General features: G+C 47.6%; 1 protein-coding gene across 3 annotated transcripts in view; it reads right to left on the bottom strand.

The window, feature by feature from the left end:
• The window catches only part of LOC137625330 (mitochondrial tRNA methylthiotransferase CDK5RAP1-like), a 43,092-nt gene that overhangs the window by 1,786 nt on the left and 15,318 nt on the right, over positions 1-25,988 (bottom strand). For all 3 annotated transcript variants that reach the window (XM_068356168.1, XM_068356169.1, XM_068356170.1), the window contains 5 exons: positions 23,645-24,546; positions 22,420-23,003; positions 14,806-14,954; positions 13,854-13,980; positions 13,034-13,120 (listed from right to left, as the gene is read on the bottom strand). In XM_068356168.1, coding sequence (XP_068212269.1) covers positions 13,034-13,120; positions 13,854-13,980; positions 14,806-14,954; positions 22,420-23,003; positions 23,645-24,452 — 1,755 coding nt within the window. In that variant the 5' untranslated portion in view covers positions 24,453-24,546. The remainder of the gene's footprint in view (positions 1-13,033; positions 13,121-13,853; positions 13,981-14,805; positions 14,955-22,419; positions 23,004-23,644; positions 24,547-25,988) is intronic.

The following is a 25,988-nucleotide window of genomic DNA, read 5'->3' as shown; positions in this document are numbered from 1 at the left end:
GTTTTAAACTGTTCTGCTCTTTTTGGCTGTTTTAAACTGTTCTGCTCTTTTTGGCTGTTTTAATCTGTTCTGCTCTTTTTGGCTGTTTTAAACTGTTCTGCTCTTTTTGGCTGTTTTAAACTGTTCTGCTCTTTTTGGCTGTTTTAATCTGTTCTGTTTTTTTCTATTATGTATGTGTGCATTTGCCTTGATGGAGACTTCATTAGCAGGCATGAAGGTCTACCCTATTAAACTTTGCTGTAACTGTGGCAGGTTTATAAATATGCCTGCTGTGGATTTAAGGTAGTTTGGGAAGAGAGCTAAGAGAAACTCTTAAGGTTCTGGATGCAGCAACATTAAAGCTGTTATTGTATTGAAGTTATTTAGCACTTTTTCTCACCTTCACACTCTATTTTCTGTGGCTTCTACAGGTTCCTCTAGAACCATGTTCTCTGGAAGAAATCCGTAGAAGGGAAGAGAACCCGATTTGTGCTCAGGGCTGAATTCAGGGAAGGCAGAAGTATCACCTTTCCTTAAAAGAGGCAATGCTCCTCTACTTCCTCGAAGTTCGCCCTCCCTTGTACCGACTAACGACGACGTGTGCCAGAATTTGGACCTGAGCGAGTTAACGGCTTTGACCTTGCTTCGATGCGCAATGACAATTCATCTGCATCGAAGCTCCTGAAAATATTAGTTGACCCACGGACCACTAGAACTTCACTTGCTGTGTCCTCCTTGTCTGCCCTTCCAAATATTGAGGTACCTGACAGGATGACCATATAAAGGTCCTTACTTGCAGGACCTTCATCCTTTGTCCTTTCCTGCTGTAGTCGGACTGCAAATTCTTGACCGCTTTAAAGCTGGTAAGGAAGGAAAACAAGTGTATGTGGCTTCCTTCCCCCCACCCCCCTCCCCCGCAACTATTGCATCGACCAAAGTATACCGAGACTTAGACCGACCTATGCATGTTCTTGTGCAGGAATGAGCACACACACTGTTGGTCGGGATGAAGGGCAACCCCCTCTTTCCGTTCCTTCTAACAGTTCTAGAGACATAAAGATCACCCTGAAAGACAACATCCCAGCAGAAAGATCGTGGAGGAACGTTCGAACGATTGGACACCGTGCGATTGCCCTCGTGACTTATCATCTAGTGAGTCACAGTGCCTGTCACCTGTTTTTTTTTCTAAACATTCTAGGGCAACTTATCGAGGTCCCTTCTTGCACTGAGATCTTCCTATGTACAGAGACCGGTCAACACGAAATCTTCCAACGCTCAGAGAGCAGTCAAAAGCAAGATACCTTCCCACGCACCAAGACCTAATAACGTGTCTTAAGTAGATGACACCACAGGACCACTTACGGACGTAGACAAGCCACGGTGTGCAACTGCGATTGTAAACAAACCTCCTTACCAACCAGCATCAGGTTTTCATGTAATGCAACCACGCAACACTCGGTACCTTGCTCTCCCGTTCCTCCTTCGGAGGTTGAAGTACATACTGTGGTACTTCGCCAACCTCCGAGGTTAAGAGAGCTTTGGGCGCTTCAGCCTCCGAGTAGTTTGACGTGCATGCTGTTAACCTTTCTTCAGGGTATCGCCCCAGTACTCTGGTAAGATGCACAAGTTTCCTTGGTACACGTCAATAATTCTCTTGCAAGGGAGGACTTGTCATGCGATGACATAGACCTAATGGCACCCCATTCCGGACCAACCCCAGCAAAATGGATAATCCTGAGACAGAGTCAACATACTTAAAGGTGTTGACACTCATTCCTAAATATACTGTAATGTCCTTTTGGGAGTCAACCGTGTCTCCTATACAGGGAAGCATGACGTCAATTGATTGGCGCAGAACACCCCATTGAGTTTCTGAAGTCAAATCTTGCTTGCTTGGCTTTGGATAATGAAAATTCACAGATCTCTAGTCTAAAGATTTCACTACACTCTAGCTGATCGAATAAGATCCTGCCTCCTGTGCTTTCCCAACAACGGAAATTTTAACGTACCAGAAGACGCAAACCCTTCTATACCAGTCGTCCCAGCAGGGACCCCAGTGGAAGGACTTGGGAGCGGCATTCTCAATACTTAATTCTGTTGCCTTGCCAGGCTCCAGGCAACACCTTGGATTGACTATTGGTTAAGAGCAATAGCTTACCTTGTCATGACCTAGGTCTTGACCAACACCAAGACCAGGAAAAAGTACGTGGACTTTATCTTGTCAGGCATCAAGGTTTAGAACTTCCTGGGACATCAGTCAGCTAACCAGTGGGCAAACTGGGTCCTCAAGAGAAGGGACGGCATAGATTCCTACTTTGCCCGCAGGTAGGAATGGAATAGGCACTCACCTAACGGAATGCACCAGTGTCCGAGACTGAAGCCCTGTTTGCGCAGAATGAGGTAAAACATAACAATGGAGCTTTGTAGGACAACAAATCAGGACTCCCTTATTCATCGAGCAGTTACCTTTAGGGTTCCGGCCGTCAAAGGCAACTGCGGTGACAACGTTGATCCTTATCGGCACTCTGAAGACGACTTACGATGCCCAAGGCCAGAGTTGCACCTCCAGTCTCTTCCACTTCTGAAAGTCCTTTTAAGATGGAAACGACAAGCACTGTTAAGGGCCACCATCAAGAAAGAAAGACTAAATGCATTCTGTAGATCTGGAAGACACTTACTTTCAGATCCCCATCCATTGAGCTAAAAGAGCGAACCTCTGCTTCGTCCTCAGAGGAGTAGTGTACCAGTTTGATGCCCAGTGCTTCAAACTGACTAAAGCTTCCTAAGTGTCAAGACTGATCTTTTCTTTGGTATACTTGAATTTGTCTGTTAACATGCTTATACTACAATGATTCTGTCCCAGAGACTATTAATTCAGAATCGAAACATTTCTTTGCTGCAATCTGGAGATCACTGTCATCAGTTGGGGAAAGTCCGGTCCCAAGCAGAGAATGGAGTAAAGTACCTAGGTACTCGGGTAGTTAGTGTAACAGTTACTGTACTTCACGAAAGGGTACTTCCAAATCTACAGTAGCAATGTCGTCTGGGACATCTCTCGTTGGAGAAACTTGTGCCTCATGGACACCTCCACCACAGATTGCTCCAGTGGTGTCTGAAGCGTCACTGGTTGGCTACCAGCTATTACCTTTCCCGGCTCATTCTGATGGTAATATAAGACGTACGGGATGATCTATGAACAATGAAAACCTCACGAGGGGAACTACTTGATTCCTCACCTTAAGAAATGCTAATGTTCATAGACACATCCAAGGAAGGATGGAGTGCATGCACATGAACAACCAAACTGCCTCAGGATGTGCAAGCAATGCTGCTAGAATTGCAAGCTTTTCAGCAGAGTTTAATGGGCCCCTTGGTAACGATGATGATTGATAGCATTACCATAGTGGCCTACATCATCAACCAAGGAGCCACTGATTCACAGACCCTTTGCAAGTTAGCAAAGTAGGCGTATATACTTGGGCACTCAACACAGTAGAGCTGACAGCGCAGTTCCACGCAAGAGGAAAGTAATAAAGGACAAGCTCATTCGCCACGGACAGTTGTTATGATCGGAATGGTTTGCATCCTTGGATAGCGGAAAGGCTTCTTACTCGTTAGGGTTCGCAATTTATCGACCTGTTCACCATGCAGATGAACAAAAAGCTCCAAGTATTCTGCTCGCCAGTTCCAGGCCCATTAGTAGCACTTGAAAATGCCTCCCAACACCTCTTGAATGCATACTTCTTTTAACCTTTTTGCCTGATTTGATGATTGACCTACAGATTGTTGAAGACATCGGAGGTAAAGATGACCCTTGTGGCTCCCAAGTGGCTACATGCCAAACGGTATCCAGACGTGCTGATGCTCCTCGTTGAAAGAACTACCCCAGTGACTCAACCTACTGTCAGCCTCACCTACAGAGGTAACAAAACTTGTGGCATTCTCTGCACTTTGCAGGTGGCGACTTATCCAGCTTCCTATCGTAGTTAAACGCTTTGCACAAATGTCTGGAAATGTGGGCCATATGCAATTGGTGCCATACAAGGAATACTTCTCTAGTTGGAACCTCTCTGCAATTGATTTCCGATTTCCTTGACTACCTATGTCTAGAGAACCTCTTCTCAGTCTCTGTGGTGAAAGATTATTGCTAGGTCTTAAGCCAGGTCTTTGAACTGAAGTGCATAGACCTTTCTTCTGTGCCTTGTGAAAGGCTTTTCACAAGGCACTGCACAGATGTCTGGATATCTGTAAGATTCTCTGCAGCTACTTACCAGGAAAAGTGGGCCATCTGTGATTGGTGTCATACAAGGAATACTTCTCCAGTCGGAACCTTTCCGCAATTGCTTGCCGATTTCCTAGACTACCTTCATTTGGAGGAGTTCCTCTCAGTCTCTGCAGTGAAAGGTTATCACTTGGTATTAAACCAGGTTTTTGGACTGAAGGGCGTAGACCTTTCCTCTTTGCGGGAATTGTCTAAGCTCATGAGAAGCTTCAAAAAGTCTTGTCCTCCTAGGAAACTCAAACAAACAGGATGGAATGTCACCAGAGTTCTCAGTTCCCTCAAGAGGGCCCTGTACCCTACAGATGGATTATCTAGGTATCTGATCCTCAATACAGTACTGTCTTCCTTCTTACCTTGGGGAATGGCAATTCGTATGTCACTAGTCATTCAGAAGGATGAAAAAAGGTCTCTTTCATCTTTGTCCCAGAGCTTGTAACTAACACCCAGAACCCAGCCATTCACAACTCCAGGTTGAGTCCTCCACCTCTTCACTAAGAGAGGCAACCAGCAGAGATCAGGATGACTTTTTTTTCTGTCCTATGAGGGCACTACAATCCAGCCAGAAGAGGACTTAAATTAGGAAATTAGTTCCAGCTACTTTTGAATCAACATGACAAATTCGGAGATAATTTGTATTTTTCCTAACCATACAAACCTTAGCTATTTACATTGGGTTTACCTTTCAGCGTAGCTGAAATTGACGAGCCAATAGATTTTAACGAGGGTTAACTACCCCCACGCTAGTTAGCGGGGGTAGGGGAAGGGGTAGCCTGCTACCCCTCCCCACCACACACCGGTGATTTGGTTCACTTCACTTAGAGGTAGGACTTGACTTGGGGGACAGGGCTGGCGGGCAAATATGTGTAAATAGCTAAGGTTTGTATGGTTAGGAAAAATACAAATGATCTCCGAATTTGTCATTTGTTCCGTAACCGAAATACAAACCACGCTATTTACATTGGGTGACTTACCCCTTTGGAAGGGTTGAAAGTCCCCAGCCTTACTGACTTTGGCTTTACCCGGGGACTCCGACTCCAAGTGAGTAGCACTCGAGAAAAGGAGTCCCTGCACCTCACAAGTTCCTCGCAAGGAACGTGAGGCCTACATAAGTTGTGTGTGGAGGAAAGAGCGTGACTCGTCCTATGAAGTTGACCTTGAGACCTTTAGATAGGAATCCAGGATAGGACGTTCCCAATACCACCTCATCAGGGTATGGGGGACGCGACAGTATTAAGCTTAATACTAGGAGCACAAGGAAGCATGGTTTACCTGCAGAGGTTGAGGTCAGCTATCCGGAGACCAGGATGCTGCTTCCCCAAGAGAGGGGAGGATGAAGAAAGAAGTAAGGGCCAGACATACTCTTTCATTCACGCAGACTAAAACCGAATAACAACGCCCTCAACCTACTGCTACTTGTCCATAAAGGAGCCTGAGGCTAGACCAGCTGTTGTGTAGCCACCACAGGGCCGATAGAAAAAGTATCGAGGCTCCTGTGGGTCACGTCCTGCAGGTAGTGGGCTGTGAAGGTCGTCTGACGCTTCCAGACTCCAGCTTGAAGTACCTGCGTTACAGAGAAGTTTCTCTTGAAGGCCAGGGACGTAGCGATGCCCCTGACATCGTGTGCCCTAGGGCGACGTGACGGAGGAGGGTCCGGATTCAAGACGTGATGGATAACCCTTCGAATCCAAGCCGAGATGGTGTTCATGGTGACCCTTCTCTTCGTCCTGCCTGTGCTAACAAACAATGCTTGCACCTGAGGACGAACTGCAGCTGTCCTCTTCAAGTAACGCCTCAGACTCCTCACTGGACATAATAGCAGCTGGTCTGGGTCGCTTGTTACAGAACGGAGACTCGCGACCCTGAAAGAGTCAAACCGTGGGTCAGGCACTCCAGGGTTCTGAGTCTTGGCAACAAACTCAGGGACGAACCTGAACGTTACCTCCCCCCATCCCCTTGAATGGGTGACCTCGTACGAGAGACCATGAAGTTCACTAACTCGTTTGGCAGAGGCCAAAGCGAGCAGGAAAGCCGTCTTCCAAGACAGGTGGCGATCAGAGGCCTGGCGTAATGGTTCGAAGGGAGGTCTCTTAAGAGCCCTGAGGACCCGAACCACGTTCCAAGGAGGAGGTCTCACTTCCGACTGAGGGCAGGTAAGCTCATAGCTACGTATGAGTAGAGAGAGTTCCAGCAAGGAAGAAATGTCCACTCCTTTCAGCCTAAAAGCCAAGCTTAAGGCTGAGCGATAGCCTTTCACCGCTGAGACCGAAAGGCGCATTTCCTCCCGCAAATAAACGAGAAACTCCGCTATTGCTGGAATAGTGGCATCGAGTGGAGAGATACCCCTCCCATGACACCAACCACAGAAGACTCTCCACTTCGCCTGGTAGACTCCCTCAGAGGACTTTCGCAGGTGCCGAGACATTCTCTCTGCAACCTGTTGCGAAAAGCCTCTCTCCGTGAGGAGACGCTGGACAGTCTCCAGGCGTGAAGCCGAAGCGAGGCTATGGCTCTGTGGAAGATGTTGCAATGTGGTTTGTCTGAGTAGCTCGTGTCGTGGGGGAAGTTCTCTCGGGAGCTCCGTCAGGAGCTGCAGAAGGTCCGGGAACCATTCCGCGTGATGCCATAGCGGAGCTACCAGAGTCATCGACAAGTTGACCGATAGTCTGGTCCTGTTGAGCACCCTTCTCATCAGACAGAACGGTGGGAAGGCGTACACGTCGATGTTGTCCCACCGTTGTTGGAAAGCATCTTGCCAGAGTGCCTTGGGGTCCGGGACTGGGGAGCAGTACAGGGGCAGTTTGAAATTCAAAGCTGTCGCGAACAGATCCACGGTCGGGGAACCTCAAAAAGTCAGGACTTTGTTGGCTATATGAGGATCCAAAGACCACTCGGTACTCACTATCTGCGAAGCCCTGCTCAGACTGTCGGCGAGCACATTCCTCTTGCCAGGAATGAAGCGAGCTGATAGTGTTATCGAGTGGACTTCGGTCAACCTCAGAATCTCTACTGCAAGATGGGATAGCTGCTGTGAAAAAGTACCTCCCTGCTTGTTGATATAAGCCACTACCGTGGTGTTGTCGCTCATCACCACCACGGAGTGACCCGCCAGGGTCCGTTGGAACTGTTGAAGAGCCAGGAAAACGGCCTTCATTTCTAGCAGGCTGATGTGCAGGTACTTTTCTGATTCTGACCAAAGGACTGAGGTCCTCTGGTTCAGAATGTGCGCCCCCCACCCTACTTTTGACGCGTCCAAAAACACTGTCAATTCCGGGGGGAGGACGAGAAGATCCACTCCCTTTCGAAGGTTCTCGTCGACCAGCCACCACCGCAGGTCCGCCTGTCCCGAAGATCCTATCGGGACCAGGAAGTCCGGGGAATCGAATCCTTGATTCCACCAGGACTTGAGCCGCCACTGCAGGGATCTCATCTGAGACGGCCGTTTGGAACCAGACGGGCCAGGGAGGACAGGTGACCTAAGAGACGCAACCACGATTGGGCAGGAAGCTCTTCCCGCCTGAGGAAGGGTTCCGCCACCCTCCTCAGCCTTGCTATCCTGTCGTCTGATGGAAAGGCTTTGTGGAGATTGGTGTCTAACAACATGCCTAGATAAACCAGTCGTTGGGACGGCTGCAGAGAGGACTTCTCGAGATTTACCACGATCCCCAGATCCTGGCAAAGTCCCAGAAGCCTGTCTCAGTGTCGAAGAAGGGTCGACTCCGAGTCTGCTAGGATCAGCCAGTCGTCCAGATAACGGAGGAGACGGATGCCGTTCCTGGGCGCCCAAGACGAAATCAGGGTAAACACTCTGGTGAACACCTGAGGTGCTGTGGAGAGACCGAAGCACAGCACCTTGAACTGGTAGGTCTTGCTGTCTAGGCAGAATCTCAAGTACTTCCTGGAAGACGGATGGATTGGGATCTGGAAGTACGCGTCCTTCAGATCCAGTGTGCACATGAAGTCTTGTGGTCTCCCCGCAAGTCTGACCGTGTCCGCTGTCTCCATGCTGAACGGAGTTTGCTTGACAAACTTGTTCAGAGCTGAGAGGTCGATGACGGGTCTCCAGCCTCCAGACGCCTTCTTTACAAGAAAGAGTCGACTGAAGAAGCCTGGGGAGCCGTCGACGACCTCCTGGTGAGCATCCTTCTTGAGCATGGTCTCGACTTCCGCCCGAAGGGCTAGCCACTTTACCGATCCCATGGCATAGGAGCTCAACGACACTGGATTCGCTGTCAGGGGAGGTTGAGATGTCGTGAATGGGACGCGATACCCTTGGCCGATCACGGAGACCGTCCAAGCATCGGCCCCATGTTGCTGCCACCTGTGCACGCAACTTTGAAGGCATCCCCCCACAGGTGGACACGCGGGGGGACTGCCACTCCAAGCGTTTGCGGCCGCGGCCGCTTCCTCTAGGAGTCTTGCCTCCCCTGGAGGACTTACCGCCCCTCTTGTCCTTGGCAGGAAAGGGCTGGGGCTTAGACACCACTTTCTTAGCTGCCGGCGCCTGCTTCGGTGTCCTGCGAGGCTGCTGCTGATGTTGCTGCGGAGCTGGAGGCTTGTAGGGCCGAGATGCAAGGGCCCTTTGGAGGAGGGAGTCCTGGCTAGACTTCCTCCACCTCTCAGCTGTTTGTTCCATATCTTGGGGCTCAAACAAACTTCCCCCAAGGATGGAGGAGTGTCTGAGCCTGCAGACATCCACGGCGGGGACCTTCGGGTGGATCTTCTCGGTCACCTCATCACGACGCTTCAGCACCGAGTTGGCCCACAGGTTGGTAACCTGATGTGCCAAGAACTCGATGGAGCGAGTGCCCGAGAGGAGGAAGGTCTCCAGGGCCTTCCTATTGCTCTCCTTAGACAGATCCTCGAAGCGCAATAGGATGCCCAGAGAACCCAGCCAGACATCCAGCCACGAAGTGGCCTGCATGGCACACTTCGCGACCTTCTCCTGGCTCAGGATCTCCGACGCCGAGAACGTCACCTGCCGGGCGGAGAGCTTCTCAAGAGGAACTCCCCTAGTAAGCTCTTCCACCAAATGGTGGAGGGGAAGAGCGAGGCTAGACTCCCCCATGATCTCAAAATACCTCCTCTGCTGGAGACGATGAGGTGGGAGGAGTCTGTTCCCGGCAGAGGAACGACTGGAGGAGGCGAGGTCTGCGAGCTGAGCGTTGGCCTTGTCTCTAGCACTCTTCACCCCTTGGGACCAGGGCAGAGCCGCGCTGGCCTTTGGGGGCTTCTGAGTTCCATAGACCTGATCCAGGACAGTGTCCTTGCCTTCACGAGGGGCGATCACCAGGTCCTTGAACCTGTTGAGCTGCCTCATCAGGCCCAAGACCTGCCAGAAGGCATGCTCAGACTCGTGCTGCTCTCCTCCCTGCGGACTGGCAGCTAAGTCTCCTGCCCCCGGAAGCTCTTCCTGGGGAGACACGTGGACGTTCTCCCGGGGTCTGGCTGGTTCCTGACGAATTCGCGAAGAAGACTTCGGAATCATCTTGGAGTCCTTGGGTTCCCTCCTGGGCGGGATACAAGACTCCAGCAAAGAGGTCTGGAAGGTACCTTCCACGAGGAGGAGACTCCCCCCTTGGTGCCGAGGGGGAGACCGCCGCCTCGCTGGACTCTCCTGAGAACGGAAAGGCCTTGTCTACAGGAGAAGGAGAAAACGCCTGCGAAGGGGAAGGAGCCTTCCTGGCGGACCTCTTAGGAACCAACTTCTCCCTGGGAGAAGTCACCACGAAGTCCACTCCTCTCCTTCTCTTCAGCGGTGGCGAGGCCGTCGTTGACTTGAGTCCTAGATTGGCAAGTGCCGGCTTCATAGCCTTCACTAACGCCCGCATCAGAGGACCAAACCAGGACTGCCGAGACACGGACAGAGAGTCCGAAATTCCCGCTGGAGGGAAGGGGATTGGGCGATCCTTCGGAGTGGACACCACTGGACCTGCCTGCAAAAAAGAAGGGGAAGAAAGTTGCCTTGACCTCTCCGAAGGTCCTTCCTTGTCCTGCAAAAGAGACCTGCGCTTAGGTGGAGGCGATCCCGACTGCGACCTGGCGACATGCGTCCCTGCTGCTGCCGCGAGCTACGGAACCCGACGCGAACGGGGGTCGTGACACGAAAGAGTTGCGCGCGAGGGGCTGTTGGAGCGCGGGCGCGCAATCGCACGGAGACAAACGAGCACGGGGCCGATCGCACACGGGCTAACGGGCGCGTAAGCGAGTGAGCGTGTGGGCGCGTGGGCGAGCTGGTGAGTGAGCGCGTTGGCACATTGGCGAGTGAACGCGCTGGCGCGTGGGCGAACGAGAGCACTCAGGAGACCGCTGAGGGCCAGGGGAACGATAGTGTCCTGGAGACCTGTGACACGTGGGCGAGCAATGGCGAGTCGGCGATCAATGGCACGTTGGCGAACGCTGGCGCGTTGGCGAGCGATGGCGCGTGGAACGCGCAGGCGAGCGACCGCGCGTGGGCGAGCTGATCGCAGGGGACCTATGTTTCTCTGGATCTGCTGGGCGCTGACGCATAGGAGAACGCTTGCGCGCAGGCGATGGATCACGAGGAGGATCTGGAGATCGCCGGCGCTCAGGGGAATGCTGACGCGCTGGTGATCGTTGACGAGCAGAACGTTGACGCGTCGGAGATCGCTGTCGCGCTGGAGAACGCTGGCGAGCAGGGAGACGGCGCGTAGAAGGCTGCGCAGGAACTGTCGGCGCGACGCGCAAAGGCGAACGCTCGCGAGAGGGCTCAGGAAGAGGGGGCACGTGGGCTTGCAGGAACTCTGGATGTACGCGCAGGAGACCGCGCGCGTTGCTGCGCAGGAGAAAGCTGACGAGCAGGATCGTGAGGGCGAGAAGTTGAGTCTTTGCCCATGTCCTGAACCGGAGTTCTAGGGCGCGTGGGCGAGCGTGGGCGCGTGTCAGGAACTGGAAGCGCAGGTGCGCGTTGACGAGCAGGAGATCTAGTGTGCTCAGGAGACCGTTGGCGCGCTGGGCACGCAGCAGGAACTGGAGGATGTTCGTAGTCCATAGGAGAGCGCTGTCGAGCAGTAGGGCGTTGATCATCAGAAGAGCGCTGGCGAGCAGGAGAGCGCTGGCGATCAGGAGAGCGTTGGTGTGCAACTACGCGTGAACGCGCAGAAGGGCGCGCAGGGGAACCCTGACGCGCAAAGGAAGCGCCCACACCGTGGGCGACATCCCTTTACCCCGAAGGGACCGGTGCCTGTCGGCTGACGAGATCAGACTGCTGGCCGTCTGCACAGGAAGTAGAAGGTCTGGAAGCCGTGGGAGAACGTGAACGATCCCCGGAGAGGTCTAAGGACGCGGGTGCTACAGACTGTTTCTAGTGAGGGGAGTCCCCATCGGAGGACGGAGGAGGAGAAGACTCGAAAAGGTGCCTCTTGACACCCTTATAGGGAGACGGGAGGCCCTTGCGGCGAAGCGGACGATGAGCCTTACGGCGAAGGCGGCCACAAGGGAGGTCGTCAGGATCATCAGTCCTCCGAAGAGGAGTCTCAGTCAGAGTGTTCCCCCGAGGGGGAGACTTAGCCGCAGGACCCCCTTCCCCCTCCGAAGGATGTACAGAAGGGGGAGGAGAGCCTTCAGCAACGTCATCACCATCAGGAGCCGCAGAGGTTTGACCAGACTCGTCGGAAGCCTCTGCCACCACGACGTCGACGATAGACAGAGGATCTACCTCTGCTATCACCGGCGACTGCTTGACAGCGGCCCCCAACTGAATAAGGTCAAACAGGGCTTCCTTGGAGGGCAGGCCCTTAAGCCCCAAGGAACCCCAAAGCTGAAAAAGATCATCGTTATACATAGAGTTAACATTATCAAAATCCTCCCCCGGAGGAGGAGGGGGAACCGCCCCGCTATGGGAGGCGACGCCCTCTCCCGCACCCCGAGATCGGGAGACAGAACTAGGGCCTGCACTCCCACTCGGCGGCCTCTCACTAGGAGCTGGACGAGGGGGAGCTTCGGATCAGGTTTGGGCGGCGGAAGAAGAGTCCCGAGAGCCTTCCTCCTTCAAGGCAACCCTCAAAGGAGAACGGTCTCTCTTGGACTTCTTCTTACGCTGGCGGGCAAACCTCTCCCACTGGGAGGCAGACCACTCCCTACACTCACTACATGTATTTTCACTATCACACCGTCGGCCTCGACACTGCGGGCAAAGGGCGTGAGGATCGGTATCCACCGCAGACATGAAGGTACCGCAAGGGCGGCCGGCAATCCCAGGGCACTTGCGCATGATGAACAGCAAAGGGCGAGGCCAACTTCAAACACGAGGACGATAGACAGAGACGTCTGCACATCGTCCGAGCCAAAAGTGAAGTGAAGTGAAGCAAATCACTGGTGTGTGGGGGGGAGGGGTAGCAGGCTACCCCTTCCCCTACCCCCGCTAACTAGCGCGGGGGTAGTTAACCCTTGTTAAAATCTATTGACTCGTCAATTTCAGCTACGCCGAAAGGTAAACCCAATGTAAATAGCGTGGTTTGTATTTCGGTTACGGAACAACTCATAATTAAAGGATGTAGATTTGTATTTGTGTAGGAACAAACAGTAATCGTGAACTGTATTCATACAATGCTGAATTTTGGTATACAAAAATAAAAAAAATCTTTGTCTAATCTAGCTAATCAACTGTTATCTATTTTAATGCTGGGACAAGTTACTTTGATGCAAGGCCAATTTTGTCCTTGCCCACTCATATGTATTATGCACTGCAAGAAACTTTACTATGCTTTGGAAGCCTGGATTTGAATCAATGCTTCGTTGAAGTCAATTACTTACCTTTGTATTACCATCGTTTCTCCCGGCCAGATGCAAGTTTGACCTTTTACTTGTGCCTTCTACTAGCACGAGCTGCTGCTGCCCAATCTGTAAACAAAGTGACTGGTGAATTTCAAGAAAATAATCCTCCCTTTCAATACTGTATAATAAAAGAAGCCAATAAACTACTTTCATAGATCCATTCCATGGGGGGGGGGGTACTTGAAATACTTGAAACTACAAGGAAACAAATTTAAATTAAATCATCAAGGAGGAAAAATTACAAGCAGGTACTGTACTACATTGCACAGCTTCAGTTATCGTTATTATTACTGTATTGGCTAATCTACAACCCTAGTTAGAAAAGCAGGATGCTGTAAGCCAAAGGTCTCCAACAGGGAAAAACAACCCTGTGAGGAAAGGAAATAAATAAGCTACACTAGACATAATTAATATAAGATTTTTTAAGATCAGTAACAATGTTTAAATATATTTGCCATATATAAATTACGAAGAGAAGCTCATGTCAGCCTGTTCAACATAAAAACATTAGCCGCAAGTTTTGAATTCTGAAGTTACACTGATTCAGCTGCCTAATTAGGAAGCTCATTCCACAATCTGGTGACTGTTCAATTTCAAAGTAGTGTGCACTAAGTCTATTGAGCTCTTAGCGAGCTTTGCTCAAATGCATGGGCATGATGGGGTGCATATAAAGGCTTGCGGACATGTGAGAGAGATCTAGATGATAAAATATTTTACAGTCCTTTCAAAACATCAAGCACTTGTGCAAATAAAAATTAATAGAATAAAATCAATTCAACTAGAAATTAAAACAAATTACCTGTTTTATATTTATTCCGTTGGCATTCATGCGAAACGCCTTCACCATTCTTTCCAGACGACTAACCTTCACCGGGTGTGGGACATCGTCCACAAACTTTCGATGCGCTGGGGTCTTTTCTCTCATGCTGCAATGTCAGTTTTCGAATTAAACATTCGTTATACATGATGTAGGAGTAAGAAACTCATTGATATATATATTGTGGTTTTGTATAAAAAAAAATGCATGAAAGTAAATACAAAAGAAAAATTGCTCTAAAGAAGTATGGAATTTCATTGCACAACTTTTCCTAGATTTACATATACTGTACCAATCTTTATTTGTGCACGATTACATTCAACATACAGAAGGTCCTCAAATTACAGAGAAATAATGTAATAAAACAATATCATATTATTTAATACAGTAAGCAAAACGACATTTGTAATAACCTGATATCTATTTCATATGAAACCCGACTATTTGTTGACTTATGTAGCTGGAAATCATAGGCATGGAATTCAGGTTAGTCCTACCTTAGAAGAAAATTTAAAAAAAAAATTAATTTAAAAACAATTCGGCTTCCAAACAGCTTATCGTAACCTATTAAGTTTGTAAGTAGAAGACCTTTTGTATGGACTTAAACTATCTTGTGGAATTTTTTTGCTATAATTATCACCGAATGTACCAGGCAAACTCGGTTGAGTCCCTTGTCAGGCTGGGAGGAACATAGAGAGGAGAGGTCCCCTTTTTTGTTTCATTTGTTTGATGCGGCTACCCCCCAAAATTGGAGAGGTCCCCTTTTTTGTTTCATTTGTTTGATGTCGGCTACCCCCCAAAATTGGAGAGGTCCCCTTTTTTGTTTCATTTGTTTGATGTCGGCTACCCCCCAAAATTGGGGTAAGTGCCTTGGTATAAGTATGTACTGTATGTATCACTGAATGTAGCAAAAGTAACCAACGAGTAACCTCACCTGTATGGGAACAGGAAGCAGTAATTGTATTTGATCTCTTCAATCAGAGCAACTGTCTCTTCAAATTCTGCCTCCGTCTCGGAACAAAACCCGCAAATGAAGTCGGAGGACAGGGATACTCCGGGAATGATGGATCGAATGTGGGAAACCTGAAAAAAGTCATTACTATCTAAACTTTAAACAAAATATGTCACAAAGCTATGGTTATTCCCAAACACTATTCTATCTTATTTCTCTTCCTCTAGTTTTTACAAGTTTTTTATATTTTATATATGAAACATTTATTTTAATGTTACAGTACTTGAAAAATGTTATTTTCATTAGTAAAATAAATTTTTGAATATACTTACCCGATAATCATGTAGCTGTCAACTCTGTTGCCCGACAGAATTCTATGGAGGGATACGCCAGCTATCACAATACTAGAAGGGGGTGTTCTTACCAGCGCCACCTGTGGCCAGGTACTCAAGTACTTCTTGTTGACACCTCCTCAATTATTCCTCGGTCCCACTGGTTCTCTATGGGGAGGAAGGGAGGGTCAATTAAATCATGATTATCGGGTAAGTATATTCAAAAATTTATTTTACTAATGAAAATAACATTTTTCAATATTAAACTTACCCGATAATCATGTAGCTGATTCACACCCAGGGGGGTGGGTGAAAACCAGTGTACAAGATTAAAGGATAGCTAAGTATCCCATATTTCATATAACAGTTATCTCAAATAACAATGAAATAATAAGTACCTGGTAAGGAAGTCGAATTGAACCGTTACTCTGTCTCTTTTTTAAGTTCGTCTTCCTTACTGAGCGCAGCGTTCCTCTTGGAGGCTGAATCAACCCAAAGGTGCTAAAGTATACAGGGCTGCAACCCATACTAAAGGACCTCATCACAACCTTTAACCTCGGCGCTTCTCAAGAAAGAATTGACCACCCGCCAAATCAACAAGGATGTGGAAGGCTTCTTAGCCGACCGAACAACCCATAAAAAGTATTCAAGAGAAAGGTTAAAAAGTTATGGAATTATGGGAATGTAGTGGCTGAGCCCTCGCCTACTACTGCATTCGTTGCTACGAATGGACCCAGGGTGTAGCAGTACTCGTAAAGAGACTGGACATCTTTGAGATAGAATGATGCGAACACTGACTTGCTTCTCCAATAGGTTGCATCCATAACACTCTGCAGAGAACGGTTCTGTTTGAAGGCCACTGAAGTAGCCACAGCTCTCACTTCATGTGTCCTTACCTTCAGCAAAGCAAGGTCTTCTTCCTTCAGATGAGAATTTGCTTCTCTAATCAGAAGCCTGATGTAGTAAGAAACTGAGTTCTTAGACATTGGTAGAGAAGGCTTCTTGATAGCACACCATAAGGCTTCTGATTGTCCTCGTAATGGTTTTGACCTTCTTAGATAGTACTTAAGAGCTCTAACAGGGCAAAGTACTCTCTCTAGTTCGTTCCCCACCATGTTGGACAGGCTTGGGATCTCGAACGACTAGGGCAAGGACGGGAAGGAAGCTCGTTTTAGCCAAAAAAAAACCTAGCCGCAAGGAACATGTAGCCGTTTCAGATGTGAAACCTATGTTCCTGCTGAAGCCGTGGATCTCACTTACTCTTTTACCTGTTGCTAAGCACACGAGGAAGAGAGTTTCTAATGTGAGGTCCTTAAAAGAGGCTGATTGGAACGGTTCAAATCCTGATGACATTAGGAACCTTAGGACCACGTCTAGATTCCAGCCTGGAGTGGACAACCGACGTTCCTTTGAGGTCTCAAAAGACCTAAGGAGGTCCTGTAGATCTTTGTTGGAGGAAAGATCCAAGCCTCTGTGGTGGAAAACCGCTGCCAACATACTTCTGTAACCCTTGATCGTAGGAGCTGATAGGGATTTTACGTTCCTTAGATGTAACAGGAAGTCAGCAATCTGGGTTACAGTGGTACTGGTTGAGGAAAACTGCATTGGCCTTGCACCAGCTTCGGAAGACTTCCCATTAAGACTGAAAGACTCTGAGAGTGGATGTCGTCCTTGCTCTGGCAATCGTTCTGGCTGCCTCCTTCGAAAAGCCTCTAGTTCTTGAGAGACTTTCGATAGTCTGAAGGCAATCAGACGAAGAGCGTGGAGGTTTGGGTGTACCTTCTTTACGTGAGGTTGACGCAGAAGGTCCACTCTAGGAGGAAGAGTCCTGGGAACGTCGACCAGCCATTGCAGTACCTCGGTGAACCCTTCTCTCGCGGGTCAGAGGGGAGCAACCAACGTCAACCGTGTCCCTTAGTGAGAGGCGAACTTCTGAAGTACCCTGTTGACAATCTTGAACGGCGGGAATGCATACAGGTTGAGATGGGACCAATCCAGCAGAAAGGCATCCACGCGAACTGCTGCTGGGTCTGGAATCGGAGAACAATACAAGAGGAGCTTCTTGGTCATCGAGGTAGCGAATAGAACTATGGTTGGCTGACCCCACAGGGCCCAAAGTCTGCTGCAAACATTCTTGTGAAGGGTCCACTCTGTGGGGAAGACCTGACCCTTACGGCTGAGGCGATCTGCCATGACATTCATATCGCCCTGAATGAGCCTCGTTACCAGCGTGAGCTTTCGATCTTTGACCAAATGAGGAGGTCCCTTGCGATCTTGAACAACTTCCTCGAATGAGTCCCTCTCTGCTTGGAGATGTAAGCCAAGGCTGTGGTGTAGTCGGAGTTCACCTCCACCACCTTGTTAAGCAGGAGGGACTTGAAGTTTATCAAGGCCAGATGAACTGCCAACACTCCTTGCAATAGATGTGAAGAGTCCTTTGCTCCTGATTCCATGTTCCCGAGCATTCCTGTCCGTCCAGTGTCGCACCCCAGCCCGTGTCCGATGCGTCCGAGAAGAGACGGTGGTCGGGGGTCTGAACAGCCAAAGGTAGACCTTCCTTGAGAAGAATGCTGTTCTTCCACCACGTTAGAGTAGACCTCATTTCTTCGGAAACAGGAACTGAGCCCGTCTCTAGCGTCATGTCCTTTATCCAGTGAGCAGCTAGATGATACTGAAGGGGGCGGAGGTGGAGTCTCCCTAACTCGATGAACAGGGCCAGCGATGAAAGTGTCCCTGTTAGACTCATCCCCTGCCTGACTAAGCATCGGTTCCTTCTCAGCATGCTCTGGATGCATTCTAGGGCTTGGAAGATCCTTGGGGCCGACGGACAAGTCCGAAAAGCTCGACTCTGAAGATCCATACCCAAGGAAACAATGGTCTGGGATGGAACGAGCTGAGACTCCTCAAAATTGACCAGGAGGCCCAGTCCCTTGGTCAGATCCATAGTCCATTTGAAAATCTCCAGACAGCGACGACTTGTGGGAGCTCTTAAAAGCCAGTCGTCTGACGGAGCCGGACACAAGATCATGATCTTGCTGCACAGTCTGTAAACTGACAATCATGGGCAAGCGAGGAAGTACAGTGACAACCCGAATCTGTCTAGACTATCTGGGTCGTACAGACAACTCCTTAACGGGTTGCTGAGGTTGCCGCACTGCGTCACAACAAGTCCCTTCTGTTGGTTGTTGAACGTCTTCCCCGTGACACATTGACTCCGTAAACAAAAAATCCTCTAACAAGGACTAAGCTTGGACTGCATGTCATGCAACACAGCTCAAGGTCAAGGGGAGCAGGTGTGGTAACAGACGGGATTAGCGGCTGAAGTGGAACCATTACCTTCCCTGTAAGCATGTTATGCTTAAATAAAAGTCCATAAGAGGTTATGCAGCTAAAGGCTCCCTCCAAATGACAGAGTCCTCAAGGGAATATCAGAAGGAGGGAGAAAAGAACTTTCTCATCTACAGGGACCTTATCCTAGAAAAGCTAAGTTCTCTGAGTGAGGGTTCACTGGTGCAAAAGCAGCAGACTAGAAGGCAACGTTATGAAACTGCTTGACAGTCTAGTGAGTTGGCAACAACCCAAGATATGTTGAGAAGCATGCGGTAAGGTATGCAGAGCATGATGAATGCAGAGTATGCTGTATGCAGAGCATGCTGTATGTAGAGCATGTTGTATGCAGAGCATGCTGAATGCAGAGCATGCTGTATGCAGAGCATGTTGTATGCAGAGCATGCTGAATGCAGAGCATGCTGAATGCTGAGCATGTAGTAAGCAGAGCCTGCTGTAAGCAGAGCCTGCTGTAAGGAAAGCAGAGCGTGTGCATGGCGTTTAACATTTCTCAGAAATTCCATGACCAGTGCTAGAGTGCTTTATGCATGCTTGCATGGGGTTTAAAAATCAACATAATGTTTACCTTACATTCATAACTCATGATTCATATTTTTGCCATGGTTTGAAAATGGAGGTAAGGTATGCTGAACAGCAGAGTCAGAACGAGCTGGAACAACAACAGTGGAAGGTGCAGAAAGTTCCTGTTCCTGTGGTATGAGTGGAGCGTGAAGAGACCGAGGTTGCGCAGAACAAGGTAAAGTTCCCGCAAGCAGAGGTGTCTGAGGCGCAGGAACAGGGTGCATGGGTTGAGCTCGGTGCAGCAGCTGAGGAGACTGACTCACAGGTGGAAGAGGTTGTACCTCCACCGAGAGTTGCACCACCGGTGGAGCAGCCAGGGGAGGAGGAGGAAGAGTGGAGTAATCCTCCTGATCCCAAACCGAAGGTTGCCTTAAAGAAGGCTGAGGCTGAACAACACTGGGAACAGCGAACACAGAAAGAGGTTCAACATCGTACGCCTGGCAGATGGTGCTGCGACTGGGTGCAGCGAGTGCAGGCGGGTTGAGCACAGGCTGAACGGGTGCAGGGGAGGTGCAACACTCTCAGCCCGACACTCACGCAACAGGTCCGAAAGCTGTGCTTGCATGGACTGTAGTAGAGTCCACAACATCGTACGCCTGGCAGATGGTGCTGCGACTGGGTGCAGCGAGTGCAGGCGGGTTGAGCACAGGCTGAAAGGGTGCAGGTGGAGGTGCAACACTCTCAGCCCGACACTCACGCAACAGGTCCGAAAGCTGTGCTTGCATGGACTGTAGTAGAGTCCACAACATCGTACGCCTGGCAGATGGTGCTGCGACTGGGTGCAGCGAGTGCAGGCGGGTGCAGCACAGGCTGAACGGGTGCAGCCGGTTGGTGCACCACCGGTGCAGGCGGGTGCAGCACAGGCTGAACGGGTGCAGGCGGTTGGTGCACCACCGGTGCAGGAGGAGGAGGAGGTGCAACACTCTCAGCACGACACTCACGCATCAGGTCCGAAAGCTGTGCTTGCATGGACTGTAGTAGAGTCCACAACATCGTACGCCTGGCAGGTGGTACTGTGATCAGGCGGAGCGAGCATAGGCGGGGGGAGTGTAGGCGCACTCTCAGCCCGACAAACTGATGACTGAGGAGAGTCAGAGCTAACCCAATGACTGCATCCGGGTTGTTGAACTTTACTTCGTACGTCTGGCATAGGTCTGGACTTTACGTTTAAGAGGTCTTGAGACCTGAGACCAGCGTTACTCTGCCTTTATTTTCTCCTCTAAATCTCTTCTGCAGACGAGCAAAATAAGGGCTCAATCGTCTGCGGGTGGGAGTGACGGTCTCAGTAAGACACGCCCACAACCACCGAGGATACTTCTGTGCGCCGATCAAGGCCTGCCGAACCCTTGTGCCCTTCGACATTGCTTCTCCCCTGGGCTTGGGAGCTTGCAAGAGGTCCCGGACTGGGAGGACGACTGGCGCGCACAAAAGTACCCTCACGCATAACACTGACATACTTTGCGCTAATCACTTATCACTTTGATTTCTGTTTGCACTTATTTCACTGAACTCGAAACTTTAAGTGGTTTGTACCTGAAACACGCAATTCTATCCTTCTCAAAAGTTAGTAATTGCGAAAACAGAATTACAATGTAACAGAAAAATCTAATGAAAGAAAATTCAGTGGCTGGAAAGAGACTAAACACTAGATCACTCTAGAAACGTTTAGTTTCTTCCCCTAAAGAGACTAGGGATAAGAGCAAAACGATAACGACGTTACTCGTACGCCTGGCAGGCTTGAGGGAAACGTTTATCCTCTTTCTCCCTCCGTCTCTATCTCTCTCTCTCTCTCTCTCTCTTGACTTAGAACCTGAGAGAAGAGCCCAATCATATATATCGTTAAAACATATTATTGTTAAAGGAAAAAACTGAAATATTTCCCAAAAAGAAAAGTTCCTTATTAGGATAAAACCATTAAGTTAAGAAAGAATGAACAAAACGCTAGACACGGTTACTCTTACTGCAATGTGACACCGTGAACATTCTTTCTCTATCGTAACGATAGAGTGCAAGTTGAAACGTTCTGAACGTCAACAACTGCCGAGACAAACAAAACGTTAGTTCAACTTTGAAAAAGTACGAGACTATCAAAGAAATTCTTTCAAAGACCTTAAAATAGCATAATATGTTAACAGGTAAAACCGAAATGACGGGCTCACGATAATTAACTTCGGTACCAAGAAAAGACCGCCTACTATTAGGAAGGTCGAATATAAACAAATATAAAAATTAATTTTAATAAGTTTATAATAAAAGGAAGTTAATCGAAGAGGCCTATAAGAGGCGGAGAGATATAAAATAAATCTATAACTTTTGTTAAGCAAAATTAAGAAAGAGAGTCTATACTCCCTTAGACACCAACACTTCCGTCTAAGGGAAGGGTCGGCCATTGAAAGGTGAAAGAGAGTTCATACTCTCTTCGTCACCAAAATTAATCAAATTAATTCCAAAAGCTAACTAAGCTAAAATAGAAGTTTCCAGTAAAGCGACAGCCGAAATCAAAGAGAAATACTTCACCAAAGTCGTGAAAATACTCCAAGAACATAAGCGTATCCCAGAACGTCTTGTCAGAAGCACGACAGAGGAATAATTGAGGAGGTGTCAACAAGAAGTACTTGAGTACCTGGCCACAGGTGGCGCTGGTAAGAACACCCCCTTCTAGTATTGTGATAGCTGGCGTATCCCTCCATAGAATTCTGTCGGGCAACAGAGTTGACAGCTACATGATTATCGGGTAAGTTTAATATTGAAAAATTTCAATTGATAATGAATTCTCTTGTAGTTTATTTATTTCCTTATTTCCTTTCCTCACTAGGCTACTTTCCCTGTTGGAGCCCTTGCGCTTACAGCATCTTGCCTTTCAAACTAGGGTTATAGCTTAGCTAGTATTAACCCTTTTACCCCCAAAGGACGTACTGGTACGTTTCACAAAACTCATCCCTTTACCCCCATGGACGTACCGGTACGTCTTTGCAAAAAACTGCTATTTATATTTTTATTTTTGCATATTTTTGATAATTTTTTGAGAAACTTCAGGCATTTTCCAAGAGAATGAGACCAACCTGACCTCTCTATGATGAAAATTAAGGCTGTTAGAGCAATTTAAAAAAATATACTGCAAAATGTGCTTGAAAAAAAATAACCCCTGGGGGTTAAGGGTTGGAAAGTTCCAAATAGCCTGGGGGTAAAAGGGTTAATAATAATAACAATAATAATAGTTGATATGTAATATGTCTATCCCAACTGTAAACAAATAAAAGGAAACATCAGATAACTTTACTGTACATACAGCGAGTCCAGAATAATGATTTGATTCGTAAATCTACAGTACAGTACAGTACTATACTGTACTTACCAGTTCCCTATACGCCTCTATAGTATAACCTCTCCGCATCAAGTTAAGAATCCTGTTGTTTCCCGACTGTGCAGGCAGATGCAAACTCTTGCAAATATTATCTCGTTCTCTGATCAAGTAGAGCACCTCATCCGGGAAATCCTTGGGGTGGGGAGACGTAAATCTAACGCGCATTTCCGGGTCTATTTCGGACACCCTCTCGAGCAAATCGGCGAACCTGAGCCCACCTTTCTTGGGCTTGTAGATGGTGTTGAAGCCCTTGGCATATTGTGTCTCTCCTTTGTCTTGTACGCCACAAACATGATGGGTTGTTGAAGTGTCTCGGTAGCTATTAACATTCTGGCCTAGAAGAGTCACTTCCTTCACACCTTGATCCGAGAGATATCTCACTTCTTCCAGTATGGAACCAACGTTTCTCGAGCGTTCTCGCCCGCGGGTAAAGGGGACAATACAGTAGGTGCACATGTTATCGCAGCCTCGCATTATCGAGACGAAGGCAGACATCCTATTGGTCGTTAAACTCAGCGGGACAACATCAGCGTAGGTTTCCTCCAACGAGAGTAACACGTTCACAGCTGCCTCATCTTTAACATATAAATATAAGACAGAGAAATGGTCTTTAGAGTTACTATCAATAGCCTTTTCTTGTAGTAGAAATGTTATTAGAATGTTTAAATCAACAAAGAATAATAAAATGTCTCCATCAATGCATGTGTTATTCTTTAAAATCAAGGTACTTTTTATGATCAACTCTACAAAAAAGAAGGCTCTTTCTATTCTTCGACAATTCATATCTCATTTTTTAAAATCAAGGTACTTTTTATGATCAACTCTACAAAAAAGAAGGCTCTTTCTATTCTTCGACAATTCATATCTCATTTTTTAAAATCAAGGTACTTTTCATGATGAGCTCTCTAAAGAAAGACTAAAGAAAGATATTTAATAAGAATGAAAAACGACTGCATTTACTTAACCACTGAACTCATTTTACCAAATTGATACATAGAATTAAGTTCATTCACTACTGACCAAAGTCTATAGGTATTAGCTAACATGAAAAATTCGTAGATAATTTATATTTTTCCCTTACTAATACAAACCCGGAGTTATTAACTAACAATTTTTTAGAGTGAAATCTGACTGGTGAAGTCAAAATGAAAACTAAGTGAGACCTATAAAATATGAGGACCATGACAAAAGACAAATATAATCTAACAGATCTTACCCTCTGTAACTAAAGACAGAAGTCTCGGAAGATCTCTGTAGCTGTCGGGGCCAGCAACCACGTCGATGCTCTTTTCTTTCTCCAATAGTTTCTTCTTTAACCGTTCTGCCATGCAGCCCAAGATTCCTATTTTCAAAGGAACCGAATCTCTTTTTTCCATTCTTCTTCTTTTCAGTCCTCTCAAATGGTCAAGTTTATGCCAAATCTTTTGCTCCGCCCCCTCACGAATTGAGCACGTCATGATGAGAATGACGTCCGCCGTCTTCGCATCACTTGTTTTCGAGTATCCGTATTGTTTCAAAATAGCCCACACCACTTCCGTGTCACTCACATTCATCTGGCAACCATAAACTTCAAAGTACACTTTACGTCCGTGGCCCTGGATGTCGGCAACTTCAACGTAAGGGTGGGATAAACTCTCAAGTTCTCGCTTTGTGTAGGTTCTGTTTGTATGCGAGTCACCACTGTTGGCAAGGAAATATTCCAAACTGGGACCAAGCTTTATAAAGTCCTTTTTCTCCTTGCATAAACCAACACCAGGTTTTACAGGTGGTAATTCTGTCACAGCTGGTTTAACACGAGACGTTTCAACACTTTCAGGGTCTATTCTGTTTTGGGTTGACTGTGCAGCAGCAGTATCATTATGGCTTGCACGATTTAATATAATCCTTGCACTAGATGCATTTGCTTGGAGAACACCAGCACACACACAGCATCTACGAATTCTGTTTCTAGTTCTCATACGAGAAATGTCCCAAAGCTTAGAATAATAGCTCACTTTGTGAGCCGTTAAACGTGACATTAACATTTTCTCAGCTAACAAAGAACTCTACAATACACACAATTAGATAGTCTTTATGGCAATTATAGTTAAACCCCCTTCAGCCTGATTTTTCTTGAATCTGAAAAAATGTTATTTTTATTAATAAAATAAATTTTTGAATATACTTACCCGATAATCATGTAGCTGTCAACTCCGTTGCCCGACAGAATTCTATGGAGGGATACGCCAGCTATCACAATACTAGAAGGGGGTGTATTTACCAGCGCCACCTGTGGCCAGGTACTCAAGTACTTCTTGTTGACACCTCCTCAATTATTCCTCGGTCCACTGGTTCTCTATGGGGAGGAAGGGAGGGTCGATTAAATCATGATTATCGGGTAAGTATATTCAAAAATTTATTTTATTAATAAAAATAACATTTTTCAATATTAAACTTACCCGATAATCATGTAGCTGATTCACACCCAGGGGGGTGGGTGAAAACCAGTGTACAAGATTAAAGGATAGCTAAGTATCCCATATTTCATATAATCAGTTATCCACAATAACAATGAAATAATAAGTACCTGGTAAGGAAGTCGACTTGAACCGTTACTCTGCCTTTAATAAGATCGTCTTCCTTACTGAGCGCAGCGTTCCTCTTGGGAGGCTGAATCAACTCAAAGGTGCTAAAGTATACAGGGCTGCAACCCATACTAAAGGACCTCATCACAACCTTTAACCTTGGCGCTTCTCAAGAAAGAATTGACCACCCGCCAAATCAACAAGGATGTGGAAGGCTTCTTAGCCGACCGTACAACCCATAAAAAGTATTCAAGAGAAAGGTTAAAAAGTTATGGGATTATGGGAATGTAGTGGCTGAGCCCTCGCCTACTACTGCATTCGTTGCTACGAATAGACCCAGGGTGTAGCAGTACTCGTAAAGAGACTGGACATCTTTGAGATAGAATGATGCGAACACTGACTTGTTTCTCCAATAGGTTGCATCCATAACACTCTGCAGAGAACGGTTCTGTTTGAAAGCCACTGAAGTAGCCACAGCTCTCACTTCATGTGTCCTTACCTTCAGCAAAGCAAGGTCTTCTTCCTTCAGATGAGAATTTGCTTCTCTAATCAGAAGCCTGATGTAGTAAGAAACTGAGTTCTTAGACACTGGTAGAGAAGGCTTCTTGATAGCACACCATAAGGCTTCTGATTGTCCTCGTAATGGTTTTGACCTTTAGATAGTACTTAAGAGCTCTAACTGGGCAAAGTACTCTCTCCAGTTCGTTCCCCACCATGTTGGACAGGCTTGGGATCTCGAACGACTTAGGCCAAGGACGGGAAGGAAGCTCGTTTTTAGCCAAAAAACCGAGCTGTAAGGAACATGTAGCCGTTTCAGATGTGAAACCTATGTTCCTGCTGAAGGCGTGGATCTCACTTACTCTTTTACCTGTTGCTAAGCACACGAGGAAAAGAGTTTTTTAATGTGAGGTCCTTAAAAGAGGCTGATTGGAGCGGTTCAAATCCTGATGACATTAGGAACCTTAGGACCACGTCTAGATTCCAGCCTGGAGTGGA

This window comes from Palaemon carinicauda, chromosome 32 (assembly GCF_036898095.1).
Source record: "Palaemon carinicauda isolate YSFRI2023 chromosome 32, ASM3689809v2, whole genome shotgun sequence".
NCBI classification, from domain to species: Eukaryota; Metazoa; Arthropoda; class Malacostraca; order Decapoda; family Palaemonidae; genus Palaemon; species Palaemon carinicauda.
This window is presented reverse-complemented; position numbering and strand designations above follow the sequence as displayed.